The sequence below is a fragment of the Opisthorchis viverrini genome (genome assembly GCF_000715545.1).
Source record: "Opisthorchis viverrini unplaced genomic scaffold opera_v5_235, whole genome shotgun sequence".
In the NCBI taxonomy this organism is placed as follows: Eukaryota; Metazoa; Platyhelminthes; class Trematoda; order Opisthorchiida; family Opisthorchiidae; genus Opisthorchis; species Opisthorchis viverrini.
The window spans coordinates 698522-723712 of record NW_008751887.1 but is presented as its reverse complement, the minus strand read 5'-3'; the positions used below and the strand labels follow the sequence as shown (position 1 = coordinate 723712).

Sequence of the window (25191 nt, the reverse complement as noted above, 5' to 3'; positions counted from 1 at the left end):
CGTCTTATTGAAACCAATAAATTCACAAACATTTTTTCATGTTTCTGAATTGGGTCTTAAGGTTCGCGAACTTCGCGAAACATCCCTAATTTCCACGCACCCCAAAAAATGTATCAGCTATCACAAAAGATTTCATTCACTGAGCTGAATCAACTACTAAACAACTACCAGGAATCAGTGCAACAATTCCTGAGAGAAAAGTGGCTGTGGATTACCCGATCAAATCGTTCCCAAGCACAATTAAAAAATCTGTACAGCAAACAAAGCCAGCTTCCGCAAAAACACGGTATTTTATGCTATGGTTATCTCTGAATTTGAGTCTATGCTGTACGTATGTGTTCTGGTGATCTTTTTGGGTGACCAATTTGTTTACGCGGGCGACCTTCCAATGTCAACAATTAACATATATCAGTAAACTTATTGATGCCAATAATTTCCAATCATTGGATACATTTTAAACTCATTTTCGAAATAAACTCCGTAGGCCAGATGATCTCGAGAATGAACATTATCGTCACGCCACTCATCGATGTTTATCCTCCGTACCATTGTCTACGTATTTCATGATATTTTAATACAGGTTATAAAATAAAGGCGTTGACTTGCAAATCTGGTAAAGAAAGTAACATTATTCAAGAGCATAAACTTACATTCTCCAGCCCGAACGCGCCACTCATAAGTACGCTGAGTTGCCCAGTCTTAGAGCGTCCGTTAACCTTAGGTTCTACCTGAACACTAATTTTACGCAACTGGTGCAACGCAATTATTTGCAAAGTATCTTGATGCTAACAAGAGACAATTGCATCCCTAGTTAATTTCCCAATCATGATATTCCCTGCCGTAAAAGTAGGTTTTTGCAAATGCCTACCCATTAGTTGTTGTTGATCAGTTACAAAAACGTCCCAAAAACTTTGCGGCACATTGATTTAATTCTGCTAAAACCAGTTATTCAGCCGCTTTTGAAAAAAATGTCTCCCATCACTGTCGAAAAGTAGACCAGTGGGAAAATTCTGCACATACAAAGTCTTTTCAACCGAAATTCATGACTGATATACACAGAGCATCAAAATGTGTTTTCAAATTGATTGTAGGAAACAGAAACAAGCCATGCTACGTGCGAAACTCGCCACTCTAGTCCGCCGCTACCATCATCATCAACAAAGTAAGAAATAAAACACGAAGCATACCTGCGTTCAGTAGCATATATCCCAATAAAAAACCGCTGCTTAATTCGTGTGGCGCAGACTGGAAAAGATGAGGGGTGGTGCATGTCTAAACCACAACAAACTAGACAGACGAGACGATATTTGGTCATTCTCACTGAAAATTTCACCCACACTGGCGCGAAGACTGAAGGATGAAAACATGGAGACCGAAAATATCTGTGGATGCAGTTCATTTAAAGTATAGTTTTGATCATACTATTTATCGACCACCTGACCACCTGGCTGAACAGTCAGAGGTGTGTCTCACTAGCTACTGGTCCTCGGATAAGACTGGGCCGTAGGCCTTATATTTGGCCAGATTTTTAACATAAATATACATAACTGAAACTGGTAAAAGAATGTGAATCTGTCAGGTCTCTCTGCGCTCACCCGAGGGGTCCCAAAAGGACGTGTGCTCGTCTGGTTGAGCTTTAAACGATCACACTTTTTAATCGAACATGTCATATCCCCGCCTCCTGGCCAATCCGTGGCCAATCAGGCGAAACTTGTTACCACTAACCAATAGTCGCATGATTTGTCCAACTCACTGGCTATGCCACCTGGTGGGTGGACGCATGCTGCAGAGATAACTGCCTGAAGCTGTTAACCAAAACCTCACATCCAGTTCGTCTACGTTCATCCGATTATCCTGATAAGGGGTTTCCGTGGTTGTAAGGGGCCTGACCACAGCTTCGGTTTATTACTTTCATTCGTTTAGCTACTTAAAGGCTGTAAGTAGCAAGTTGCCATTTCACTTGATATTCGAGAGACAACGGAATTTCCTGCAATGTGCTCCGGTTACGCTATTCTCGGTGCTCATCAGTTGGGCATAAAGTCAAACTTTCCATCAACCTTCCATTGGACTGCAGCATCAAATTGCATGCCGGTGGTGGAATACACTCGTTCTCAACTTCAGTCCCTGTTGATAAAATATACTATTGAATCCTAGGTGAGTCTTTCGCTTATATCACTCTTCAACTGAGGGCCCTAGGTTGGATTCAGGTGAGTCTCACGTTAACACGAATTAGGTTTACCAAAGATATTTTTGACAGTTGAGTACAAGTGAATATTCAACTGGATCAACAGAGCGATCGAAACTCGGGTAGCAGGCCTAACTCAAAGGACTCAAATAGGTCGAAACCGGTGGCTGATTGTTGAGGCTTTGAACGTAGTTTTTTATGTCAGAAAGAAAGTTCTCCGTTCTTAGGAACATTCCGCGAGCCCTTTCGGTTTACCACCGGGATTATAAAAAATCAGTAACAATCTCAACTCGATTCACCTCAAGCTGCACTGGATACACAGGCCACATGCAGTTCTTGATAGAAAAAATGCTTTTAACCTGACTTTCAAAGCAACAATACCGGGCGATTTGCACATATGAAGAAAAAACAAACCCACCAATCATGTGGACGACAGAAGTTTTCATAAACGAAACTACTCATAAGGTTACTGAAAACGCTTCGACAGCCCATGACCAGTTTCGCCCTTGTTGGATATCACCTTGGAAGCACATTCACCGAGTTTCTGTCAACCTTATATCCTACTTGAACCCAAATACACTCATATGCAAATGACAGCAGTTTATTTAGAAAAATATTAAGGGTCAAGTTCCTTGAAGAGTGTTAGAATCAGGGTGTCATAAAATTACGATTTAAACACACAAACACACTCAGAGACTGACATTATCCTGAACTATGGCAATGAGAACAAAATTTAGATTCCAGGTTTATCACGAGACTTCTGAATATCAGATCCAGAAACGGGTCACAGAGTCAGACGCTTCCTTTCGCTGTGGGCATCAGTTGTCTTCATTGGACTTCACTCCGTTCTTACTTTAAAAAGCATTTTTACGAAGTGTTCTTCTTCGACTATTTGACTTTGCTGTAAAGTTTAGTTCTAGCTTTAGTGAATCAAAATTTGGAAGTGTCTATGGGTCGATGCCCTCTGTGAATCGCACAATATGAGGATCACGACTAAGTAATAATGAAAGTAGATCAATATCTTCAATTGTCATTTGATGGTCTTTGTATGACCGCCACCGCAGGTATTCCGACTCAAACTTACCACCGTTTGTACCATGGTAGCCGAGTGGTAACATATTCACCATACACCATTCCAGCCCTGAACAGATCTTTACGTGCCAATTTAGTAACCTCTAATCTTTTATGATCCTATCAGTTCAGAAAGCCACGACATTTTTTTGAGGCGAAAAGTCCCAATCGTCCACAGTTAATTCTGTGGACACAAGGTAGCAGATAAAATACAGTTGTACTTATTTACTCAACCAACTAAACAGCGCCGCATTTTACTATAAAATTTCAACTGGTCTTCGCAAATATTCCGTTCGCCTTCTATTCTGCTTCTGCGAAAGATGATTTAGTTGGACTATCGAGCGGGGAGGATGTTCCAAGACGGCAAACACTAAGCAGTTCGTTTTTCGATTTGAGCTTCAGAGCATGTCTGAGACATCAGTTTGCAGAATCTGTGCACCTGGACTGGAAACCGATAGAACTCTTACCTAAATGGAGAACTTCCACGCTAGACCTTAAGATGCCCCGACAGTGGAATTATTGTGAACTTTTTCCTATGCTGAAACTTTGTTTCAAGTTTTATAAAAGCAGCTAAAGCGTTGCACTTGTTTGGAGTGAAGTTATATTAATAGCTGTTATAGGTACTATCTGGTAAGCAACTGAAAGATAGCAGCATTTTGAAATTGTCGTTACTAGAAGTCAACCATGGGAAATCCTATCATCCAAAATAGAACAACGAACAGGACGGATTAAAATTAGTGCGCAGCATTCTCCACAGACTGGTTATACTGGTCACTACATGTAAGCAGTTTCAACAGGGGTTAAAACAGTATGGTTTTTAATGGACCTTGACGTAATAGGAAAACTCCTCCCTTCTAAAAGAAACTACTTCCACAAGCCCAGTCATTAGAAAAATGCAGAGGCATGTCAGAGTAGAGCGATGCTGTCGCGCATTCAAGTACATGTTGTGCAGTCGAACTCGAAAACAATGCACTTTTTCTGATGAGCACTAGCTTTTAAAATAGTAGGACAAGATTAACGAAAATAGATTATTGTAAGTGTTGACATTTTCAGACTTTACTGCACTAGTGGTGCACATCAACATACTGGCTGATTCTTTCTTCATCCCGATGTGTTCCACCCACCTTAACGTATGAATGGCACAGGGTCATCACGAGTTATGAACTGCATCGCTCACTCGCTAATCAATTAGCAAATCTTTTCACTCATTCTTTCATGAACAGTTTCCCGATAGAAAGTCTAATGACAGAACGGCAGAAAAATGAATCCCGACTTTCACGTGGCCAAGCATGCAGCTGACAGAAAAGTATACTAACCCACTGATGTACGGTTTCCTTTCAAGGTTCAATGATGAGTGTTGTCAAACAAAACAACAGGTAATAAAAATAATAATGATAAATAATAATAATCACCGGATAAAATGTAAAGTGAAGCTATAGAACACTCAGAAATCGTTCAGCTGTAGCACCCATTCGGTGCCTAACTGCCATGCCACCCGAAGGTTCCAAGAGGTTTGGGATACTGCCAGGTTGCCCAAGCCTCGACAGGGAAAGTCGAGAGGCAGAAGCCGGGTTTGAACCACGGACCTCCCAGTCAGTAAATTCGCGCTCCAACCACTTGAGCCATCTCACCCCCCAATAGAACCCCCATCTTGTGTGCAGTGCGAATTACGTCACCATAAAAAGTTTAAACGCTCGCAAAACTATTGACACTTCACTGAGTTTCTTTGCTACATTTTTAGGCAGCGCAATGTGGCCAAACTGCAATTGATCCATTGGTTTCGTGGCCTTCAGAGTATGGTTCATTTTGCGGTATTTAGTCCAAAAGGTTTTTTGTTTAACTTGCACGTACTTCGTCAGAACAACCAATAACTTCCCACGGAAGTTGAATGCATTTTTGGCTCCTGTAAGCCGGATAAGGCCGCATGCACCAAGTATACGTGGGCACGCAGGCAATACATTCTAAAGTATGGCGGAGGTTTTCATCCTGTTATCCAGGTTTTCCACTTTTAGCTGCGTCACCATCACCACAGACGGCAAAACCAATCGAAACCGACCCTTCGCCGTCACACAACCATAGAAGGATCAGTTCAGAAGCCCATAAATGATATGAATGGCTTTTCGTTCCCTTTTTGTGCCCCAGTCGGTCCGTTCCCTGTGTGCACTGCGTTGAGGTCTGATCTTATCAACTTTGATAATTTGGTTGCGCTTTCTTTCTAGCGACTGGTCCCTCCGTTTGGTCAGTTAAGCGGATGTTGCTCTTTGTTCACTCGGTTCCATTGGTTTGCGGCAACTTACAGTCAAATTGATTCGTCCACCCCTACTTCATCTGCGGTGGATTTCTGTGCGGTTTCGAGCGATTTAAGTGGGAGTTCTCTTGTTCACAGCAGCTGGTGGACTTAATCAAATTCAATATTTGTTGATGGAGTGAAGTATCGCACCTCCATAAACTCACGTTCTTCCTCGTCCTCGCTTGAGTTAGTATGCAAACATCGTTTCAGTCTGACATGTTCCTCTCCTGGTCTTGGGCTACAAAAAAAGTGAAAATCGATCCCCTTTTGATGGCGAGTTTGTTTTCACGAAGTCTAGTGGAAATCCTTCGTTTGATATCCGCAACATCTTTACATGAAATTCTCAATACGACAGTGTTCACCATTGGATCTAATTACGTCTTCTTTAACGTGTGCCTTCCGCAAAGTGTTGACGAGTTCGTAGACCAGTGTTGTATATGCGGTAGTATGAACCCTGTAGTCATTTCGGTAATGTCCTCAATGGATCAAAGTGTGATATGTTTGCCTTCCCTGTACTGATGAGTTAATGGTATCAATTTTTTGGGATGATATCCAAGTAAGATTTATTAGGTATCCACTTCGTTAAAAGAAATCGTATAAGTGGTTTTCATCTTCAATTTCATACTCAGATGGTTGGGACCACCTCTACCTGAAGCGTTTTTGATGGTAGTTCGCAAGCTAGGGGCCTTAAAACTGATTTAATTGAGTCCAAGTTCAAGTCCGAATGTGTTGTACATGGCAAAGGGGCTGGCCGTCAGCACTCAAACTCACATTGTTACAGTGTCCAGTAAATGCTGGAAAAATTGGGTGTCTCCAATAGCACTTCGGCTACTAGATTCCTAGAAGACTTTCGGTTGAATACATTCGGACGTCATAAAAAACGGCCATATTTGGTAGGAAATCATTGAAAAACTCGGTGAATATTCGATTAGATCAGTCAGTTTTTCGGTACTTCTTTGATTGTCCTTCCTGGATGTTCACCGTAGACGTCAATTAATCGTATTCATTTACTGCAATAAAAAACCACGGGAAGAAAATGTGGCCAGATAACTCAGTCGCACCGTGTACATCGTTCGGAACATGGAATACCGGTGATAGGAAACCGATAACAGAGCAGGACTAGAGCAATCTCCATTCTCTTTATGAACCGAAGCACACGTTACTCTTTCAAGCCAACACTCCGGTAGCAGCCTGTGTGTGTGTGTGTGAACCTGACAGCCTCGGACTAGCAGAAGAAGAAAAAACATTCATTTCGTGTATCAAAAAACAGCGCGATTCGAAATCATGACATCAGGGAAATCATGAGGAAACCAAGAGAAAAATTAATGCAAAACAGGGGAAATGCATTAGTAGGAAGTATTGTGTGTGTCTCTCCTCCTCTGTCTATCCATTGGTCAGCTGGAAGTAGATCATGAAATCAAGAGAACTGTTCACTGCTTGACATAAACACAGGAAACTAAAACCTGTTGACAATAGGTAAAAACCAATATCAGTGGTAAAGAGGAAAAACAATATAATAACAGTATTGTACTGGATAGAGTGAAAGCCGAATTGCGAATTGACAAATCGCGATCAATCTTCACCCAGAAGCACGGGTTCCAGTGTGAAATCGAATTCGTCCAGAGCAGCCATAAGACCTTGCACAGCCAGACGAAGTTCGGGATTGAGAAGAAAGCTTTTCGCGTCGTACATTTGTCCTGTTATCGGACTCAGAGCGAGTACGGAGAACCAACCGGCCAGAAGATGTTCACGAGCCGCACGACAAACGAAACGCTGCGTATGTAGACAGGGTAAAAGGAGAATGGAGAATTCACACCAAACCTAGGCAGTCAGGATTGAAGCCATCGTAGAGCACAGCATGGAAAAAGATTAACCGCAAAAGTTTGTCGAGGTTCTTAATAGCCCGTGATAATCTGTCACTTTATGACACCGACGTGGTGGGCTTGACCCTTGTGACAACGGCTCGTGTAAGAGTCTAAAAATCATTAGTACAGATGAAAGTCTACGTGTTTTATGATGGAGTTACTAAGAGAACCGTAATCTCTGATGCATACTTAGACTGGGAAACCTTGGTATCCTGTGGATCGAACCTTGCCGCGGCAAGTTCATGCTATTCAGTTGTTTACAAGGTGCATCCATGCATACTTGATGAAGCCGGCATTGAGTGCCTCTATACTTTCTCACCAATTGACCTGTTTGTACATACACAGCTAACGAGATTTTACCGGGTTACACGATAAGAATTCCCCAGGTGGGAGATTGGGGCATAATTCACGTCCAAATTAGTTGCATACAGAACCGTCCGACAGAAATGAGAGACAGAACAGAAAAACAGAAGGCGAAATAAACGATCAAGTAGATCTGAATAAGTCATACCTGGAACTTTCCTTCTTTGCCCAATAGCGCCGCACTCGTAGAAACTTGTTGTACGTGGTCGACAAATTGGGCTGCGAGATACTTGAGCAACGCGATTGACTGACAGCTCGCAGCGGTCAAGTTCGCTGCTGTGTCATAGTTAGTTTGTTCGTGTTTGAATTGTTGCGGTTGTTGCATCATCACGGAGGTCAAAACACGCATCACTGCTGGAGAGTTGGGCTGAGAAAGCGCATAGGTGCCAGGCATTGGTTTTGAAAACTGTGGTAGCCCTTCTAATTGCGTAATACGCTGATCCTGAACCAGAGAAAATGAGGGGGAGGGATGGATCGTTTTTGGAGTCATAGAGCCAACAGACTGAACGGATCGGTTGCGCGGTGGTCGAGGAAGACTGTGTGTGGAGAAACGTCCGGAACCCGTTTGTGGAGTGTGGACAGTGTTGGGCGATGGTGGTGTGGAATGATTCGATGCAGACATGCCTAGCTCAACGGCGAAGGCAGCAGCCACTTTCTCTAGTAAATCGGAATTCAGAGAAATTATAAAAGAGACAATGCAGTGACGGCGGTTGGTCGTCTTCGAATGATGTGCGAAGTATCCAGGAGGGATACGGTCATGTGTATTCGGAAAATTCAGCTTAATTTCGACCTGATTTGTACATTATCGATCCTGAATTGAGTTACACTCTCCGCATAATCACGCAACCGATTCATAAGAATCGATGCCTTTTTGAAGACTTTAGAGAAGAAAGCTGTCAATTTCTACGAATAACTGGTAAGGAAAAAAGTTATATAGCATCCAGATAGCCCTTAACAGTAGTTCCAAGAAAAAAACAGTACTGAATAGAGCCCAAGAATTCGTCATCCGAAGTTAGTCAAACAAACAGATAAGAAAGATGAGCGAAACAACACTAAGTATGACGGTGACAGACGATGCAGCCGCACATCTAAGTCGTAACAACACAATTAAGACGATTTGAGCAACGCCTAGTAAAGAACCCGAGAGAGGCGAGATGGCTCGATGGTTAGAGCGCGAATTTACTGACCGGAAGATCCGTGGTTCGAACCTGCATCTCTGCATCTCAACTTCTCCTGTCTATGTTTGGGCAACCTTGCAGTATCCCAGTCCATGTGCTTCTTTCGGGCGGCATGGCAGCTAGGCACCGAAAGGGCGCTACAGATGAACAGCTTTTTTACACTTTTGGCAAATAATCCTGTTTGAAAGAAGCGCTCATCATTTCGAATGTCATCAACGCAGTGAATATGATGACATCATCATCTTTATCTATAAAATTGAAACGCTGTCATGCCTACTTGTGGTGTATTTCCATAGGCTACAGTGGTCACCAAAATGTGCTGTACCGCGTTTTTATTATCAATAAGGGGTGTGAAGATAGGCCATAAAGATCGCTATCTGTAAACTCAGCAACAATGGCTTGATTGTTGTTCAGCAGATGCGATGGAACGTGATTCATCACCATTTTTATTATAGCTGCACTTCCGTACATCAACTCAACGGAACTGTCGGACTATTTCTCGACTCAGTAAACGACTTGGTAATGTCTGAATGCGAATATTATGACCAGAAACTCTCGTGTGTAAAATGAAAACATCGGTGACTAAGTATCCGTGGTAGGATCCCAAAACACCAGCTATGAGGTCCCACGTGGAGATTGATGACAATTAGGGATCGGCAATCGGAATACCTACTCTACTCTACAGCTGGCCATCTCCACTTACCGAAATAGTCCCACACGTAGACTCGTCGTTGGAACAAGCGAACAGATCGGAAACCGTAATTGAATACCAAATGCAAGGAGGGCACAAGGCCACGATCTCCACACCACAGAGAGGTTAGGCCGGTCATATTTTGACGGGGAACCGTTTTGCAAAAGTATTTGAGCAGTTGATTGACCGCATTCGCCACTTGTTCGTGGATTACCATCGCACTCATGTTTGCTAAACACAGAATGAAATCAAGTTGATGATAAAATGCAAACTGGGAAAAGCACTGAAACAGGGACTTTGCACCCCAACCTGTTTTTGTAACTTGGGATGTCCTCATGTGAAATTTATTTTATATGTTAGTGGTTAGTAGTAAATACTTAAAGTTCTAGCCGAGCGACTTGTGAGACGCTCGGAAAATTATAATGGTTGCCACTCTGACTACCATTCATTACGTGTAGTACAGGATGGAAACACAGGATGTGAAATAAGAGATTCACACTCTGGAGGTCTGATGGGAAATTATACACGCAATCTGTACAATTATTCACTGACACAAAAAAAACAATCACTCTTTTTTTCCAGATTATCTTAGTGGATCTAGTGACAAATACTGAATGCTGTCAGCTGCCAACGTTCGTAACTTGACCTCACATTTGTTTAGTATGGAAAAAAGGAAAGCCTTTTTCAGAAGTACGGATGATCACCGGCGCAGAGCGAAGCCATCGACTTGATTTTTTCTGAATACTACGGATGACAACCTATGTGAACAAACGTTTAGGGGTGGGGAAGGCGACATTAAGTGGGCGAACGGGCCATAGGAAATTCGTTAGGCCCTGCTGTTTTAAAAACAAAAACTTTGCTGTTGATTTGTTGATCGAAAAAAGAAGGTATCAGGACCGGAGGGTCCCTTTGAATGAATGCGGAGAATAACTGGTGAACCCTTTGAGAGAGCCCAGCGGCGCGATATGGAATGAACAGAAAGTTCCTGCAGAATGGGGCATGTCGACAGTTATTCCTACCTTCAAAGGGTACGCGGACGATGTGTGAAAAGCACTGTGGCATCAGCCTGATAGCTGTGGCATCGAAGGTGCTCTCTGGTCTCATCCTTCGAAGTTTGACTGAACACAGGAAGAGACATATCTTTGAAAACCAAGTTGTGTTCCATCCTCCAAGAGGATGTTCGATCACATTTTCACTCTTTGAAAGACACTGGAAAAGCGACGCTGTTTCCAACGCCCAACAATTGTTGTGTCGCTTGAGTTGGAAGCTGCCGTTGACCCTGCGAACCATTAAGAATTATGAAAGTATCTGTAAAGCAAAGGTTCCCCTCCTAACTTCATGACATTCCTGTACGACAACTCGCGCGCACTAGTAAAGGTCCACGGGAAGCTCGCGCCTGAGTTTACTACATCAAGCGGTGTCAGCCAAGGTTGTCCTCTTCCACCTTTCATCTCCAATTCCATCACTGATACGAGTATGGAAGACACCTGTAGAGTCGAAGTGCTCCTGAGGTATTCGTTCAAATATATCCAGTGGCATGCGCTTCACTCCAGAAGTGTAAAGTGCTACTGCAAAACTAGTTGGGCTCGAACCCTAGCCCCATGCTTACGGATGGGCCGATCGAGGTAGTAGACAAATTTCTTTACCTGGACAGGTGCGAAGTCCCAGTGGTCTCGTGAAAGATATTTCCATCCAGACTGGGAAGGCCAGAGAAGCTTTCGTAGAACTGCACCACCTGTGGCGTAGGCGGGAAATCAGCTTAGGCGTCAAGGGTGGAGATTACAATGCTGCGGTGGGGTCCGTATTGTTATACGGATCAGAAACCTGGCCGCTGCGTGCCGAGGGCGTCAAAAGACTTTTACTGTTTGACCATCGATATTTTCGGAGCATTGCCCGAGTACAGTGGCAACGTCGGATCATGCGAACGGTTTACCAAGAGAACTCGCCCACGATAGATGAACTGATCACACACCATAGTTTGCGCTATCTTGGTCACGTGCTCCGTGCCAATCGACCGATTTTCTCGAAGTGCTCTTTTCTCACAAACACGCAAAGGGTGGAAACGAGCCAGGGGAGGCCAAACAATATTTAGATTCCAGTTGGATCACTTTCCACAACGATCCGGTTTGATCGGCCGGTTTTGCTTACATCTTGAACCACAAACACGGGGTGGAAACGAGCCAGGGGAGGCCAAACAATATTTAGATTCCAGTTGGATCACTTTCCACAACGATCCGGTTTGATCGGCCGGTTTTGCTTACATCTTGAACGTATTTCGTAAACTGACCAAGTGGGTCAGCCACAAAAAGCCAAGTTGATTTGAATGAACCGATCGAAAAATTCCTCCGTTGGTCAACAGATGACACGGCCGAACAGTGTCATTCGGTCACATCAGTACTCCAGGAGCCGAAAAGTGATGAGCTAATGAGAAGAGGCAGCAGGGAAGCCAATTCAACTGGATGTGTGACAGACTGGTGAAGTAGTTCAAAACGTACCTAGAAGACCATAGACTCGGGCACCCATGCAGTGCGCAATTGCCGTTTTCCAAACATGTTCATACAAGGATTGTCAGATAGTTCCGAAACGGATGTAGGAATACCTCGGAATAAACGCCCTAGATACCGTCAGGCTAAGCGCCAACTATCGATTTAACGCACAGCTACCACAGGGTCGACATTGTTTGTTTAGACTTCACCGATGAATTTTCCTTCATCTACCATCTGTATCTTCGGCTGCCAATCGCTCATCCCTAGATTTTGAACTCATGAAGCACGTACTCCGGCTTGAAAAGATGAGAAATCTTGTTTTTCTCGGGACTGGAAACAGATTTCTTCAGTTCGGGTACTCCGTAATTTCGAGTGAAGACTGGTAACGTCAGACTGAAGTGACTACTTTCGGTTTCTAAAGTTTCGTCCCTACCATCCTTCTACCGGTATGTCAGAAAAGTCCACCAAAAACTAACAGAGCGCAAAGTAGAAATGGCCGATTTTGAACAAGCGATGCCCTGCTCGCTTCGTTTTAAATGAGACTTGACAGATGATTCGTGAGGATCGTGAAAAGCTAGGAACAATTAGGCGTCAACAAGTAGACTTATTGCGTAACGGCTTCCGACGCTAGGGTTCAGTCAAGCCAAATACAATCGATTCACATACGCTGTGCGCACACGTTGAGATTGATTGCGAAAAATTGGAACTCTAACATATGAGTAATGGACCTTGTAACACTAACCTGCTGAAGAACCAATCGGGACGAAACGCTCGGTAGACTGCTATTCCAGGAATGACCAAGTCTACTCGCAAGTATCAATTGGGAAACTCCATGAAATGGTTCGGCAATAATTAAACCCTAAATTGGGATCACAGACAACTATTTGGTTATTCAAAAGTAGTTCGTTCCCTGACGAATTTCGATGGAATTTAGGTCAAGTATTTGGACCATGTGTGAGCAAACTGTGTGGATATCAACCCATGAGATTAAACGTCGGGAGGGGGCGCAGAAATACGTAAACTGCATTTTTTAGGAAAAGCTTTTGATTTATTGCGATTGGAATTGATGTGCTCAATATTACTCGCCTTTTGCGCTTGTATGCAACACAAGAATCGGGTTAAGTCATTTCGGTTCTGTGTCGCTAATTTATGCGCTGGTCCATTTCCTGTTGTTGTGTGTAATTATCATGCTCTCATTGTCATATAGACCCCATCCCAGTTGGACCCACTGTACTTTTAACTGACGAGGAATCGATCGTTGCAGCCTCCCCACGACCTTGTTCAACTGACCCTATCATTGTTTACCATCCCATTCGTTCTTTATGTTTGATCCGGCGGTAGATCATGTGACCGATTTAGCCTTCTGGTGAAAAGCGAAAGATGACACAACATACATCACTGACACCCCTTCGTCTATGTCCCGGTGAACTAACTATTCTTGCGCAAACAGTAATTGTCCCTAAGCCAAGTCTGAATTCGAGGTCTCGCCTGTTCGACACCACTGCTGAACCACAGAAACATGGTATCTGCCATTTCCAGGTAACGCAGCCTGACGTCTGACAAATGATTGCACATGGTAGCCCATTTGTGGAGATACCGGCCTACAAGGAGACCCTCACAAAAGAACTCATTTAGGCGTGTAACGTGATGAACTTTCAAGAGGCCAGAACCCTCCCAAATCAGCTCACGGAACAGACCATTTCCAGTCCGTCATGGCAGGTGAATCCAGCAGTCTGACTGGAAGTGAACCGATTCAGAACTTTTTTTACCGGTAAAGTTTGAATAGGCGAATTCTCGCAAATGGAAGAAAGTACCGTATAGCCCCGTTATAATGACACTAACCCTGAGTCAAATAGTTCTCTATTCTACCGTATCATAACACCGTCAGAGCCTAGATATCTGTCGTCCGTCACCTGAATCGAGCTTACTTCGTCAAAATGATCATGTGATTCAATAAGTGCTATCCTGACAGTGTTTATGGCAGCTGTAGATAGATGTCGTTCAGTTTAACTGCCACGACACGATTCTATTAATCAGCGATTAATTGGCCGCTGATTAGCTGGGCATGTCTCAGCTTATCCACCTTAGCAACATATGAGTATTCATCACCACTCGTTTAACTACAGAGGTCGCTTGACTCCAGGTTTTCACGAGATTTGCAAATTAGTGTTTCTCGAAAACAGTCCAATTCGGGTTCAAGTAGAACGTAAGGTTGACGCAAACTCGGGGACTGCGCCTACCTGATGAGCCCCAAAAAGGGCGAAACCGTTTGTGGGCTGTCGAAGAGTTTCCAGCAACCTTGTGAGTATTTTCATTTATGAAAGATACATACTATTCGAGCAACTTGGGTCACGAATATATCTCACCTGTACACTCAGGGTCGTACAAATATACGCTGTTGCAGCAAACGATTACATTAACCTTGTTAGTTGTCTTGCCATAACGTCAAAGATCAAGGCTTCTGGGCTGTAGGCACAGCAGGAATTTATTGACACAGGAGTGATAGCAGCAAGTGAGCCGAAGTAAGCCAAAGATCACGTTAGTTCCATGGAACACGACAAAACAATGAGCAACTGTAGGTTCCATCAGGCCAGCTGAAAGCTGGACGATGCAGATTTCTGATGGATACAACCATCAAGGCCATCAATCTAGCCACGAGCCTTTTCGATAGTGCTTGTACCATTTTTCAAACTAAATGAAGACAAATGCCTCGGACGCAACATCCCGAAAAACCTATCGATAAAATAGTCGTGTCATGTGAGAATGCAACACGACCCCTTTACATAAAACTAATAGGTGAAAAGCAGCTCTGTCATACAGTGCCACCCTTACTTATCTCCATTTTTCAAACAGCTGATGGTGGGCTGTAAACCGTCTTTGGGCAAAACTTAACCCATATGATCGTTGGTGCACATCTGAACAAACATGTTCTACCCTGAAAGATGATTCATTAATAAGTCAAAAAGATAACCGCGCGCAAAGCACAAATAGGTACTCACAATTGTCCGATACACGCCGTGTCAAGCTAGGCGACTGACAACGATTAGGAGGTCGTTGTAATTGATCTGATGGATCCCGAGGTGGTCCGGTGAAAATCAGGCCTATAGTTCGGGAGAAGGGAGAAATAAGGCGCGTAAGAACACCAGAAATCAACACACTGGATTCTTGAAAAACCAGCAGCAACGGGTAGAATAATCCGGTGAACTTGATGAGCCTAAGTTACGGTTGTGTCAAGTGCAATCGGTAGTAGTGGAGTTTTCTGTGCACGCGGACGTTTTCAATTAGACATTGACTGCAAGTAGAGAGGAGATTTGGAAATTTCAGTCGGTGGTCCATCCTGCAAATGAAGTCGTTTTCACCTACATCAATGAGGTTTGTATCAACTTACGGATCTTCTAAACAGATCCTACGCGTCCAACACATAGTCTCAGTGTATCGACTGCGTGGGTAACGATCCGGACCTAGTATGGCGCTTAACTGGAACAGCAAGCCACACAGGTGTAATCAAGGCACTCATCGACAGTATCCTGGTCGTTTTCGAACGTTCAAACCAACATAGACGTGGTTAGATGTAAACCGGAGGTATGTCGCTTAAACATCTACCATAAAAAATCTACCTTAAAAATCTACCATCTAAGGAACGTCAACTAATACTTTTTGGTCATCTTTTTATTTGGTCGTAACGCTACAAGAGCAGCGAAAAGAGGTCCAAAACTGCTAGAAAAAAACGGAATGTATACCAGACAACTGAAGTGTGGCCGTTTCGCAGTAGACTCATCAATGCAAACAAGGGTAGTCTGTTTGATGAATAAGTCTGACAAGGTCATCAACAGAAGCGCCTCATGATTTAACGGGGAATAAACTTGCCCCCAAAAAATCAATGATTAAACAACCACAGTCCATAAACAAGCTCTCTGTGACAACAATGAAATACCAACGCCCTGAAAGAAGCAACCCTTTCGAAAGAAGTAGAAACTTCAATAACGGAAAAATCAAAAAATCAGACGAGAAGACAAAAAAAATGGTTTACCAGTGGAACACCATTAATCTAGTTGGAAAAGCTGTGCAAATTAAATTACATAAAGAACCCGTAGCGAGGCTGTCACCAAAAGCCAATTCCAAGGAGAAAGATGAGGAAATGTTATCGGGCTGTTTGAAGAATTGGGCACCATCGACACTGCATTAGGACGTTTATCCTGGTGGTATTCTGATGCATGCCAAGATTCAGGTCTAACAGATGTATCTATTTTATGCCAAAACACAACGGCTCACGCAATGATGTGATGAACAGTGTCCCATCGGACTGCAAGCATTGTAGATTTTTTAGTTACTACCGGTTCATCTGACCAATGAGTAACGTATGGCGCGTTTCAGTGCGACCAGAATGAACAAAATATCCCCGTGAGTGACTGTTATACGTATGCATCGAGATAAAGTGAACAAATAAACGTCGCTTCACAATGGAGTTTATCCGTATTACTTAGATAGTGACAACTTTAGGGATATAGTAATGTTTATTGATTTTCCAGGCTCGGAACAGCACATGGATGACTGCGTAGGAATTCAGGTTTCCTGGAATATATTGACGTCGCTTAAAGGTAATGCCAGGCATCCTGCCTTGATTGATGCTGTAGCTAGAGGATAGTGTGTACGGAACACTCAGATCGAACTTTGCCGGGGAATCAAACGGTTGTGACCTTAGGAATCCAGTTTGTGGACCGCACATAAAAAATAATAAAATCGTTCAGCTGCAAAACCCTTTCAGTACCTACCTGGCGTGCCACCAGAATGAAGCAAGAGGGCTGGGATACTGCCAGGTTGCCCAAGCCTAGACAGGGGAAGTCGACATGCAGGGTTCGAACCACGGACCTTACAGTCGGTAAATCCGCGCTCTAACTCCCTGGACTGAACATACGCCATATGATGAACGTTATCGCAATAACTGAAACTGGGTTCCCAAACGCATTAGTATTGTCAGATGTAGGCATTCTGAAGACATACGGGTGAGAGTACTTTAAGTTGAGAAATACATTTTTGTGGTGACATTCCACAAAATGGTAATGATGGCGATTTCCTGGCAAAGTAATTAGGTCGCCAGTTGTCTGTCTGACGATTAGCCGAGTTTATCGACACTGATAGCGCACTTTGCACGTACTTACCACACCAGTACCAGATGGAGATGTTCAGGTACTGAGTCACAAGGAATAGAATAGAGGATGCCTAGTCTCTACATAACGGCATTAGAATTCGAAGAATGAGTGCCGGTTCCAAAAAAAATACCGGCACCAGGCTGCACAATACAGTCGAGTTTTTCACTGAAGGTCTAAAAGTTCCACAAACAAATCTCTCTGTTCCCCCTCTTTTGCTAAACGATTCTGTAACTGGCGACACTACTGTATCTTAGTAAAACAAACTGGCGCGACAGCTTCTGAGTAAAAGTAAAACTCCTATATCGAATAATCCGACAAACATTGGGAGTCTGTGAGTCTGTGGCAGTATCTTGGCTCTCGTACTTCCTTCTGGTGGCAAGGCAGTTAGGCACCAAAAGGGTGATACAGCTGAACGATACATCTCTCCAAATTTTATCAGAATAACTAATTGCGATATGCGTGAAAACAACGGAACTGAATGAAACTTTTGCATAGCTTTCCGATTCCGTGATTACTCTGTTGCCGGCATGGCCCCAAAGGAGCGGCGCGTAAAAGCTACGAGCTATAATGAAGGGATGGATATAGGTGGTGCCAAATCAACGCAGAAGAGTGTGAGAAAATAATTGGGCACAACAAGTCTCTATTATGGGGTTAGGTGCAAACACAGTGAAGTGTGCTTTGAGAAGGAGGTTATAAAGTGGAGTGATACTGTGGAAAAAATAACCAAGTGGGACCAAAGCACCACCACACACGTTCCAACAACAAGCTCTGATACGAGCCATCTGGATAAGCAGAGAACAACGGCTTACTGCAACGCAGCGAATGGGAGGAATACCATCAAATGCTAGAAAGGAGAGAAATGTTGTTTGATGGAGCATGCGCGGATAGAAAAAAACGCGACGCCAGAAAGGAAAAGCATGCATAAATTATGCGGTTTCTCGAGAAATACACTCATTTGCAAATCAATTTGGTTTTCACGAGAGACTCAGTTGAATCTCTCCTTTATGATATTCTATAGTGGGACAAGAAAAGGTGACAAAGGATGCCACGGACCCCATAGAAACACGAAGGCTCACAGGCCTTAATGAGCCTCGTCCCGCAACACAGTTCATGTCCAGCTTACCAAATAGTGTTTTTGGACGATATCATACGAATCAGGTAATTTACAATAGAATAATCGTCGGTACATCGATTCTTATGTGAGATACCAACAAAGGATCATCGACATAGAAACACAGTACGATGAAAATCCATATGAACGGTCACCACTCGGTCGATCCCGAAGCAGCCTTTTCTTATCAGGAAGTTCATTCCCCCATTCTCAAGGACGTAAAGCAACCAATTCTACAGTGTATGAATAAAAAATGAGCGGGGACATAAGGCCCGGTTTTATCTGTACCCTACAACCCGCTTCGAAAATACCGTGAAAAATGACCCCTTTCTGGTCTACAAATTTCCATCTTGTTCTCCGTTAGATAGTTAGTGAAATGAATCGTAAACTTGAGCAGTCAGTGCGATCATGCACAGCAAACCGCCAGTTACGCCAATGCTGCATCAATGGAAGAATCAGACAGTCAAAATGTACTGCATGAAATCGGCGGTGAGGTTGAGTGGATGAGGGGCGCAGAAGTCACGTGAGCCATCATTGTTGACCTAAATACGCTCTTGTGTTGATCCACCCAAAATTCATAAATAGCGATGTAGATTTGTCTTTAAAAAGCTCATGAAGGGGTTCCTTATAAGAATTCCACAGAAGAAATTCACGAGAGGAATCATATCACCGTTCTGTTTGCCAAGCTTAGCAAATGTTCTGTCATTGCTCAAGGAGACATCCTGAGTGTGCAGATCAGTGTGCTGTAATTGTCGTTCTGCTGCAAATAGAATACTCCTGTGTTGGCTAAATTCTTTTATCGGCACACACTGATATCCTTCAGAGCAACCACCGCGTAGAGTAAACGACCCAAATTATAAGAGATTCGTCAAACAAACGAGTGCTGTCGTCGACCGCAGCTAAAGCGGTTAGAACCAATAATAGAACCACTTCCATGATTAGGCCGTCTAAAGTGGAACTCACAATGGATTTTTAAAAAATGAAGCGGCAAAGTTACAAACCGTGTACATTCCTTAGGAACCTTGAAGAACTGGGAGAACTTACGTGTGTCTCGATCAGCCAGATGTATTCGCTCACCGATAAGAATACGCATCAGAGCATCGTCTTCCACGCCGCGGCCGATCCAGTGACCACAAGGGAAACTATTTTTTTAAGAAAAATGCAAACCATATAATGCGCCTTTGAAATTCGTGATTGAAATAAACAAAGATCATCAAAACACTAAGCCGCCATAGAATACAAACTCGATGTCTCTGGTCAAAAAGCTAGATAGCCTAATAAAAGAAAAACGACATTCTGCTTGCAAATGTGAGTTGAGATTGATCACTGACAATATGGACCAAGTCAGTGTCACGTGTGAATGAACGTCGCCCGATCAAAAACGGATAGAATAATCGATCCGACAAACGGATTGACAGCGCAACAAAAATAACGACTTGTCACACATATTGAACTGTCAAAGTGTGTATCAGTGTGTGGCTAATGTCACCGACTATAACTGGGTTGTCTTTGTAACCCTGATTTTGCCTAGGTGTGCACCGCACTCACACGTAAAGTCCATCTTACAAAAATTTATCCGAAATATGCCAACTTACGCATGGCTTTGTTTATCGACTCTGTCTAACGACAATTATTATGCTTCGTTATAGGACATTCTTTCCGTTCTTACATTATACACGCAACCCTGAAGCTGTACGTACAGTTCGTGCTATGGTAAACCTGGTTGGGGCTTCTGTACCAATAACGGAGTATATTGTACCGAACCAGAGACTAGTGTAAGCCGGTCAGAAAAAAGCTTTCCAAGAAATATATAGACAGCTGGAACTTACTAGTACAAATGGTTGGTAATTGCACTGTACACGAGGACAAACTCGATGAACCACTTTGGAGTGGGGCCTGCATTGTCATGACCCAGCTGGATAGTGGAGAGCAAGCCGAGGTTGGTGTGCTGTGAAAGCAGAAGCAGGAGTATTGTGCATAACATAACGGAACTAAAGAATATGAGTCTAGTCACAGATGAGGAAACAGAAGTGTGATTCAGATCCGGGTTTGTTTGCTAAGTGTGAACGCCAAATTGCTATTTAAACGAAATTACTTAGCCTTCGCCTTGTTTGATGAAGCACACTAAACAGTTGTCTGACCGATCACTGCAGACTCGTATAAATGTCAGGTATTTGTGCCCGTACTTTATTTTGAAAGTACTTGAACCGTAGGATGGACGATTCCACCGACATGCCTGGGAGAGCGTGACTCGGTACATTCATTCGCGGAGGCATAAATGATCTGGTGTCACAGTGTACGCGTGGCTTCAGCAAACACAGAGGGCTGCAGACGAACAAGTGTGCTATCTGCATAGTGTTCACATCAATTAGCAAAAGATATCAAGCAGCCTCCTCATCGGGTTTTCACCGAGTATTCAGCCTGACATTTTGCAGCTTTCGGCGTTAAAAGCGAATCAATAAATTTTTCTCCAATCCAATGACATCACGGTGAACGCCTTTCATTCCTTTGGTTTGCCACGACCTTGAACGCAGCACATGAGCGAGCAGTCGTCAGGTAGAATCTGTACAATAGCCGTTGGATAATGAACTTGGTTTGGCCAACATAACTTGCCCTCATACGGTAGCCGGATTCAGCTCAGTTGTCAGTGATGGGGTCACCATTGCTGGTAAAAGGTGAAAGGTTGCATTAAGTGGGCACGAAAGACAGCGATAGCCTGCGGGTATACGACAGGCCAGCCAGTTGTGGGCGCTGACTCTCCGGCAGCGCTCTTATGTGACCTGCACGCATTTTCACCGTAGTAAAATAAATCCTGTAAAACTATCCGACGCATTAAAAATGACTGCTTACGTGCATTTCAGCAGCATTGTTTGATAAGAACTTAAACCTTCCCCGTCCAGGCCGCGACCTGTATAAATGTTACACTGCAATATGCAATTCTTACTTCACCTACTGAGGCACATCGGTAGCAATAAGCAGATTGTACTGTACACAAAATTCGCCCAACGAGCCTACCAAATACATTCCTACATGTGACCCACGTGACAACATCCAAGACCCATTTACAAATAATTCACATCAGAGCGGAGATCCCTGAACTCACTAAGACAGGCGGATAGTACCGTCATTACGAAGGCAGACAAAGCTAAAGTCATAGTAGTAATGACCAAGGGCAACTTTCTTCAAAGGTTTAAGCAGCGAATCGCCGATGGACCCTACCGGCACTGTCCCTTCAGTAATGAATAAGAATGAAGTTGAAGCTGGTAGATACCTAAGATCTACAATAAACCATTCAGGATAATGTAAGTGGTATCGGTTGTACTCAAAAAGTACGACTCAACAACGACTTTACAGACTACGAAATATCCACAAGGCAGACATCCCGATAAGACCACTAGTGGATAGCACAGGCTCGCCACCACATGCGTCAACCAGATTCTTGGCTGGTATACTAAAACCACTTGCGGGGACATCAAATACCTTCACTAGGAACTTGTACGATTTTGCCAAAAAAAAGTCGCGGGATTTCCCTTGGAGGTAGATTAAGTCCTCGTGAATTCCGACGTTGAGGGCACAGAGTGTGCTTGAACCTTGGCCAGTTTGTTTTTTCCGATGCAGCTGTTCAGTCTTGCAATGGGATCTCCAATATCCCCAGTTCTAGCTAATATTTATATGGGAAATTTCGAACAAATGGCACTGGTAGGATATCACCGTTCGCCGAAAATTTTGTTGTAACCAAACGTGATGAGGTCACCAACTTCCACGACTATCCCAACAGTTTACCATGCAGGCAGAGACCACCTCGGGCACACTACCGTTCCTGGATGGTATGACACGCAAGAATGGAGGAAAGTGAAAAACTACGAGAAACACTGGGACTGTTTTAAACTACTCATCAGCACACTCAAAGTCCGTGTACACCAGTATGGTCTCATCAGTGTTTAGTCGGATCAGAGCGCTGTGTGCGGAAGAGGTCCACCTAACGGCAGCTCAAATCGATAGTATCAAAAACCCTCAAGAAATAGGATGCCCGGTGAATTTGAGTAGGCAGCACTTAAGAAGGATATTGGCTGAGTTATCACGGCCCAGTAAGATTAGCACAACAGTCATTCTGTGTATAAAGCAGGAACATAGGAGGTTATTCAAAGACTGCTGAACATAGCCAACTTCCAAGTGGCGTTCCAGAAGGGAGAAACGTTAAGCTCAGTTTTAGTGAAATTGAAGGATCCCCTCCCGGATGAAAGGACTAGGGATTGTGTGTATAAAATTAAACACAACGATTACACTAACGTTTATATAGGACAAACATCCACGGGACTGCACACCGGAATTGGCGAGCATAAGGAAAGGATAAACAGAATGTGAACGAATACCAAGCACTAGTCAAAGACAGCGATGGCGGTACATGCGCTAGACACAGGACACAGAACATTTCTGGGGAATGGATCCAAGCCATAAAGTCTGACGGCCGAGTAGGTGGAAATCACCAGGCTCAATGAATCAACGCCGTATAATCCCGAAGCTCTGGACCTTGATTGTTCTTCAGAATCATATACGGGTGGAAAAATTATGCAGAAACCAGCCCTTTTTCATCGACGGAGTGGAATTCGATGAATCCACTGACACCGGCGAGGCACCGCAGTTTTCAGGAAAACGGAAATAGGTAGACTCAACGAGAGGCACATAAGTGAATTTTAGAGATGTTTCTAAATCACTCGAGTTGGATCCTGTTTCGGTTTACCGACGTTTTTAATCCCGATTAACTTTGCGGCGCAAACGGTTGTTCACGGAATTCACATGTGTATCGGTGACGAACAGGGATTCGTATTTTAAGCGCACTGGGAACTTTCGCGAAATCTCACGCAAAACAGGAAGTAACGGAGAAATAGGCGAAAATGTCAATTGTTTATCGTGGCTCGCGGTCAAGTTTTACCACCTTCCATTCTGAGCTCAAATTGTCACTTGTCTTAACACAGGATAATGACTATCATCCACCACTCGAGAATGAAATAGCTAGACGTAATACACTACTCATAAGGTTGCTGAAAATTCTTCGACAGCCCATGACCAGCTTCGCCCTTCTCGAGGTTCATGAGGTAAGTGCAGTCCCCGAGTTCCCGCCAGCTTAGTTGAGCCCAAAATTGCACGACACTAGCGAGTTGCACTTATTTGCAAACCGATTTGGTTTTGCAGGAGACTTACCTGGGGATGAAGTGTACCCTAGTAAAGTGTCCGCGATGGAGTATTCCGGGACAAATATAGTAGCACCGTGTATTAAATGGTGGACCACAGTTCGACTTCCGTCGTTTTAATTAAGCCCTCTTGAGTAGGAAACAGCGTTTGCTGATTTACCTCATGTAAAGTGTCCGGCTCTGACAACGAGATCATGTATCAGCGCAACGAATCATTTACCAACCTCCTTTCCCGAATAGTGACTGTTAATTACGTGACGTTACCTGTCACCGTCCCATCACCTCACATTTGACAAGGTGAGATTCTGCTGATTGGGGTATCATATCAGCCAAGTCGATTAATGTAGAATTCGCCATAAACGAATCAAACGGATCCACAGGACAGACTGATCAGCACAAAACAAGAGCTCTTTGCGCGACTTTCACAAATGGCGAAGCCATCCCAGAGTCATCGGTTTGATTTGAAGTGGAAAATCTCGTATTGAGAACTGAATCAATCCTCTCATTTATACCATGTCAAGTGTGATTGGGCGGTGATACCAAATGGGGTAGAGTGCAATACTCAAGACTATCAAAAAACGAGTGTTCATGGTACCGTTTCACTTCCCCACTCAGCGGAATATATCCAAAATATGTCAAAAGACCTTTCAGATGTGATGCGCATGTTCTAATCAAGGTCAACAAGTTTTCCAGTTGCACTGGGAAGAAACTTTACCAAGCACAAAAGCGGTACACCAGCTCGAATGTCAGTCAAAGTTGATGCATAATCACCGCTAATAAGTTTAATTAGTTGAGACATAACTGAGATACAAATGATTTGATGTGTTGCGGTGTAACTGGTTTAGGAAGCTTTCAGTAGGTGGAAAAGCAAACCGGGACCTAAACACGGCATAGCATGAAGCGACCGGTCAGGGGTAACTGAGATCTTATAGCGAGGCGGGTCAATAGGCTAAAATTTCATGTAATATTATGAAGAAAACCGTCAAAATACAATTTTAAACTTAGTAGAGCAGAAGGCAAATACACACTTACCTTGAACTCTAACAAATTCTCTCCTCTACTCAGAGGGAGGACGGGAGTGGAACCGAGATGGCCATGAAGACGCACCCAAGCAGTGGCGGTAGATGAAAATCCATGTTTCCGTCCACTGCAGATAAATACTTGATACATCAATTGAGCGTGAGTCAGCATTCGGGTAAACGAGTAATAGTCCACAGCGTTTAGTGAGAGTAAATGTACCAAGAATTGTTCCCGCTCCTCTTCACAACGTAAGAATGCATACCGTGAATATAATTTCCTGAAATTTGAAGATATCCTCTTGGTAAGAAGCTACAGACTGATAATCATAAAACCGGTGATTGTAAAGCATGTAAAGCATGAACACTGTCATAAGTAGTACGATGGAACTATGCGAAATTCGCCGTCAGTCGATTTCTGGTTTTGTCCATAAAGTGAAAGCAGTCCCTGGATTCAACCGTTCTATGGATTGTACTTGCATATTCAGTCAAAAAAGAGTGTGAAAAGGGATTCCTTCGAAGCTAACAGCAATCTGGTGGGCGAATATATATATATATATATATATATATATATATATATATATAATACCAGC

At 43.5% G+C, this 25191-nt stretch overlaps 2 protein-coding genes across 2 annotated transcripts in view; one reads left to right on the top strand and one right to left on the bottom strand.

The window, feature by feature from the left end:
* Positions 1–6621: 6621 nt before the first annotated feature.
* T265_08679 (hypothetical protein) overlaps positions 6622–25191 on the bottom strand; it is a gene marked incomplete at both ends in the record, with an annotated part of 39233 nt that continues 20663 nt past the window's right edge. The window contains 7 exons of the mRNA XM_009174550.1: positions 6622–7319; positions 7923–8431; positions 9656–9874; positions 15129–15230; positions 19435–19532; positions 20220–20338; positions 24615–24879. Of these exons, the coding sequence (XP_009172814.1) occupies positions 7119–7319; positions 7923–8431; positions 9656–9874; positions 15129–15230; positions 19435–19532; positions 20220–20338; positions 24615–24879 (1513 nt within the window). The remainder of the gene's footprint in view (positions 7320–7922; positions 8432–9655; positions 9875–15128; positions 15231–19434; positions 19533–20219; positions 20339–24614; positions 24880–25191) is intronic.
* Positions 23286–25191, top strand: part of T265_08681 (hypothetical protein) — a gene marked incomplete at both ends in the record, with an annotated part of 2717 nt that continues 811 nt past the window's right edge. The window contains one exon of the mRNA XM_009174552.1: positions 23286–23486. Coding sequence (XP_009172816.1) covers positions 23286–23486 — 201 coding nt within the window. The remainder of the gene's footprint in view (positions 23487–25191) is intronic.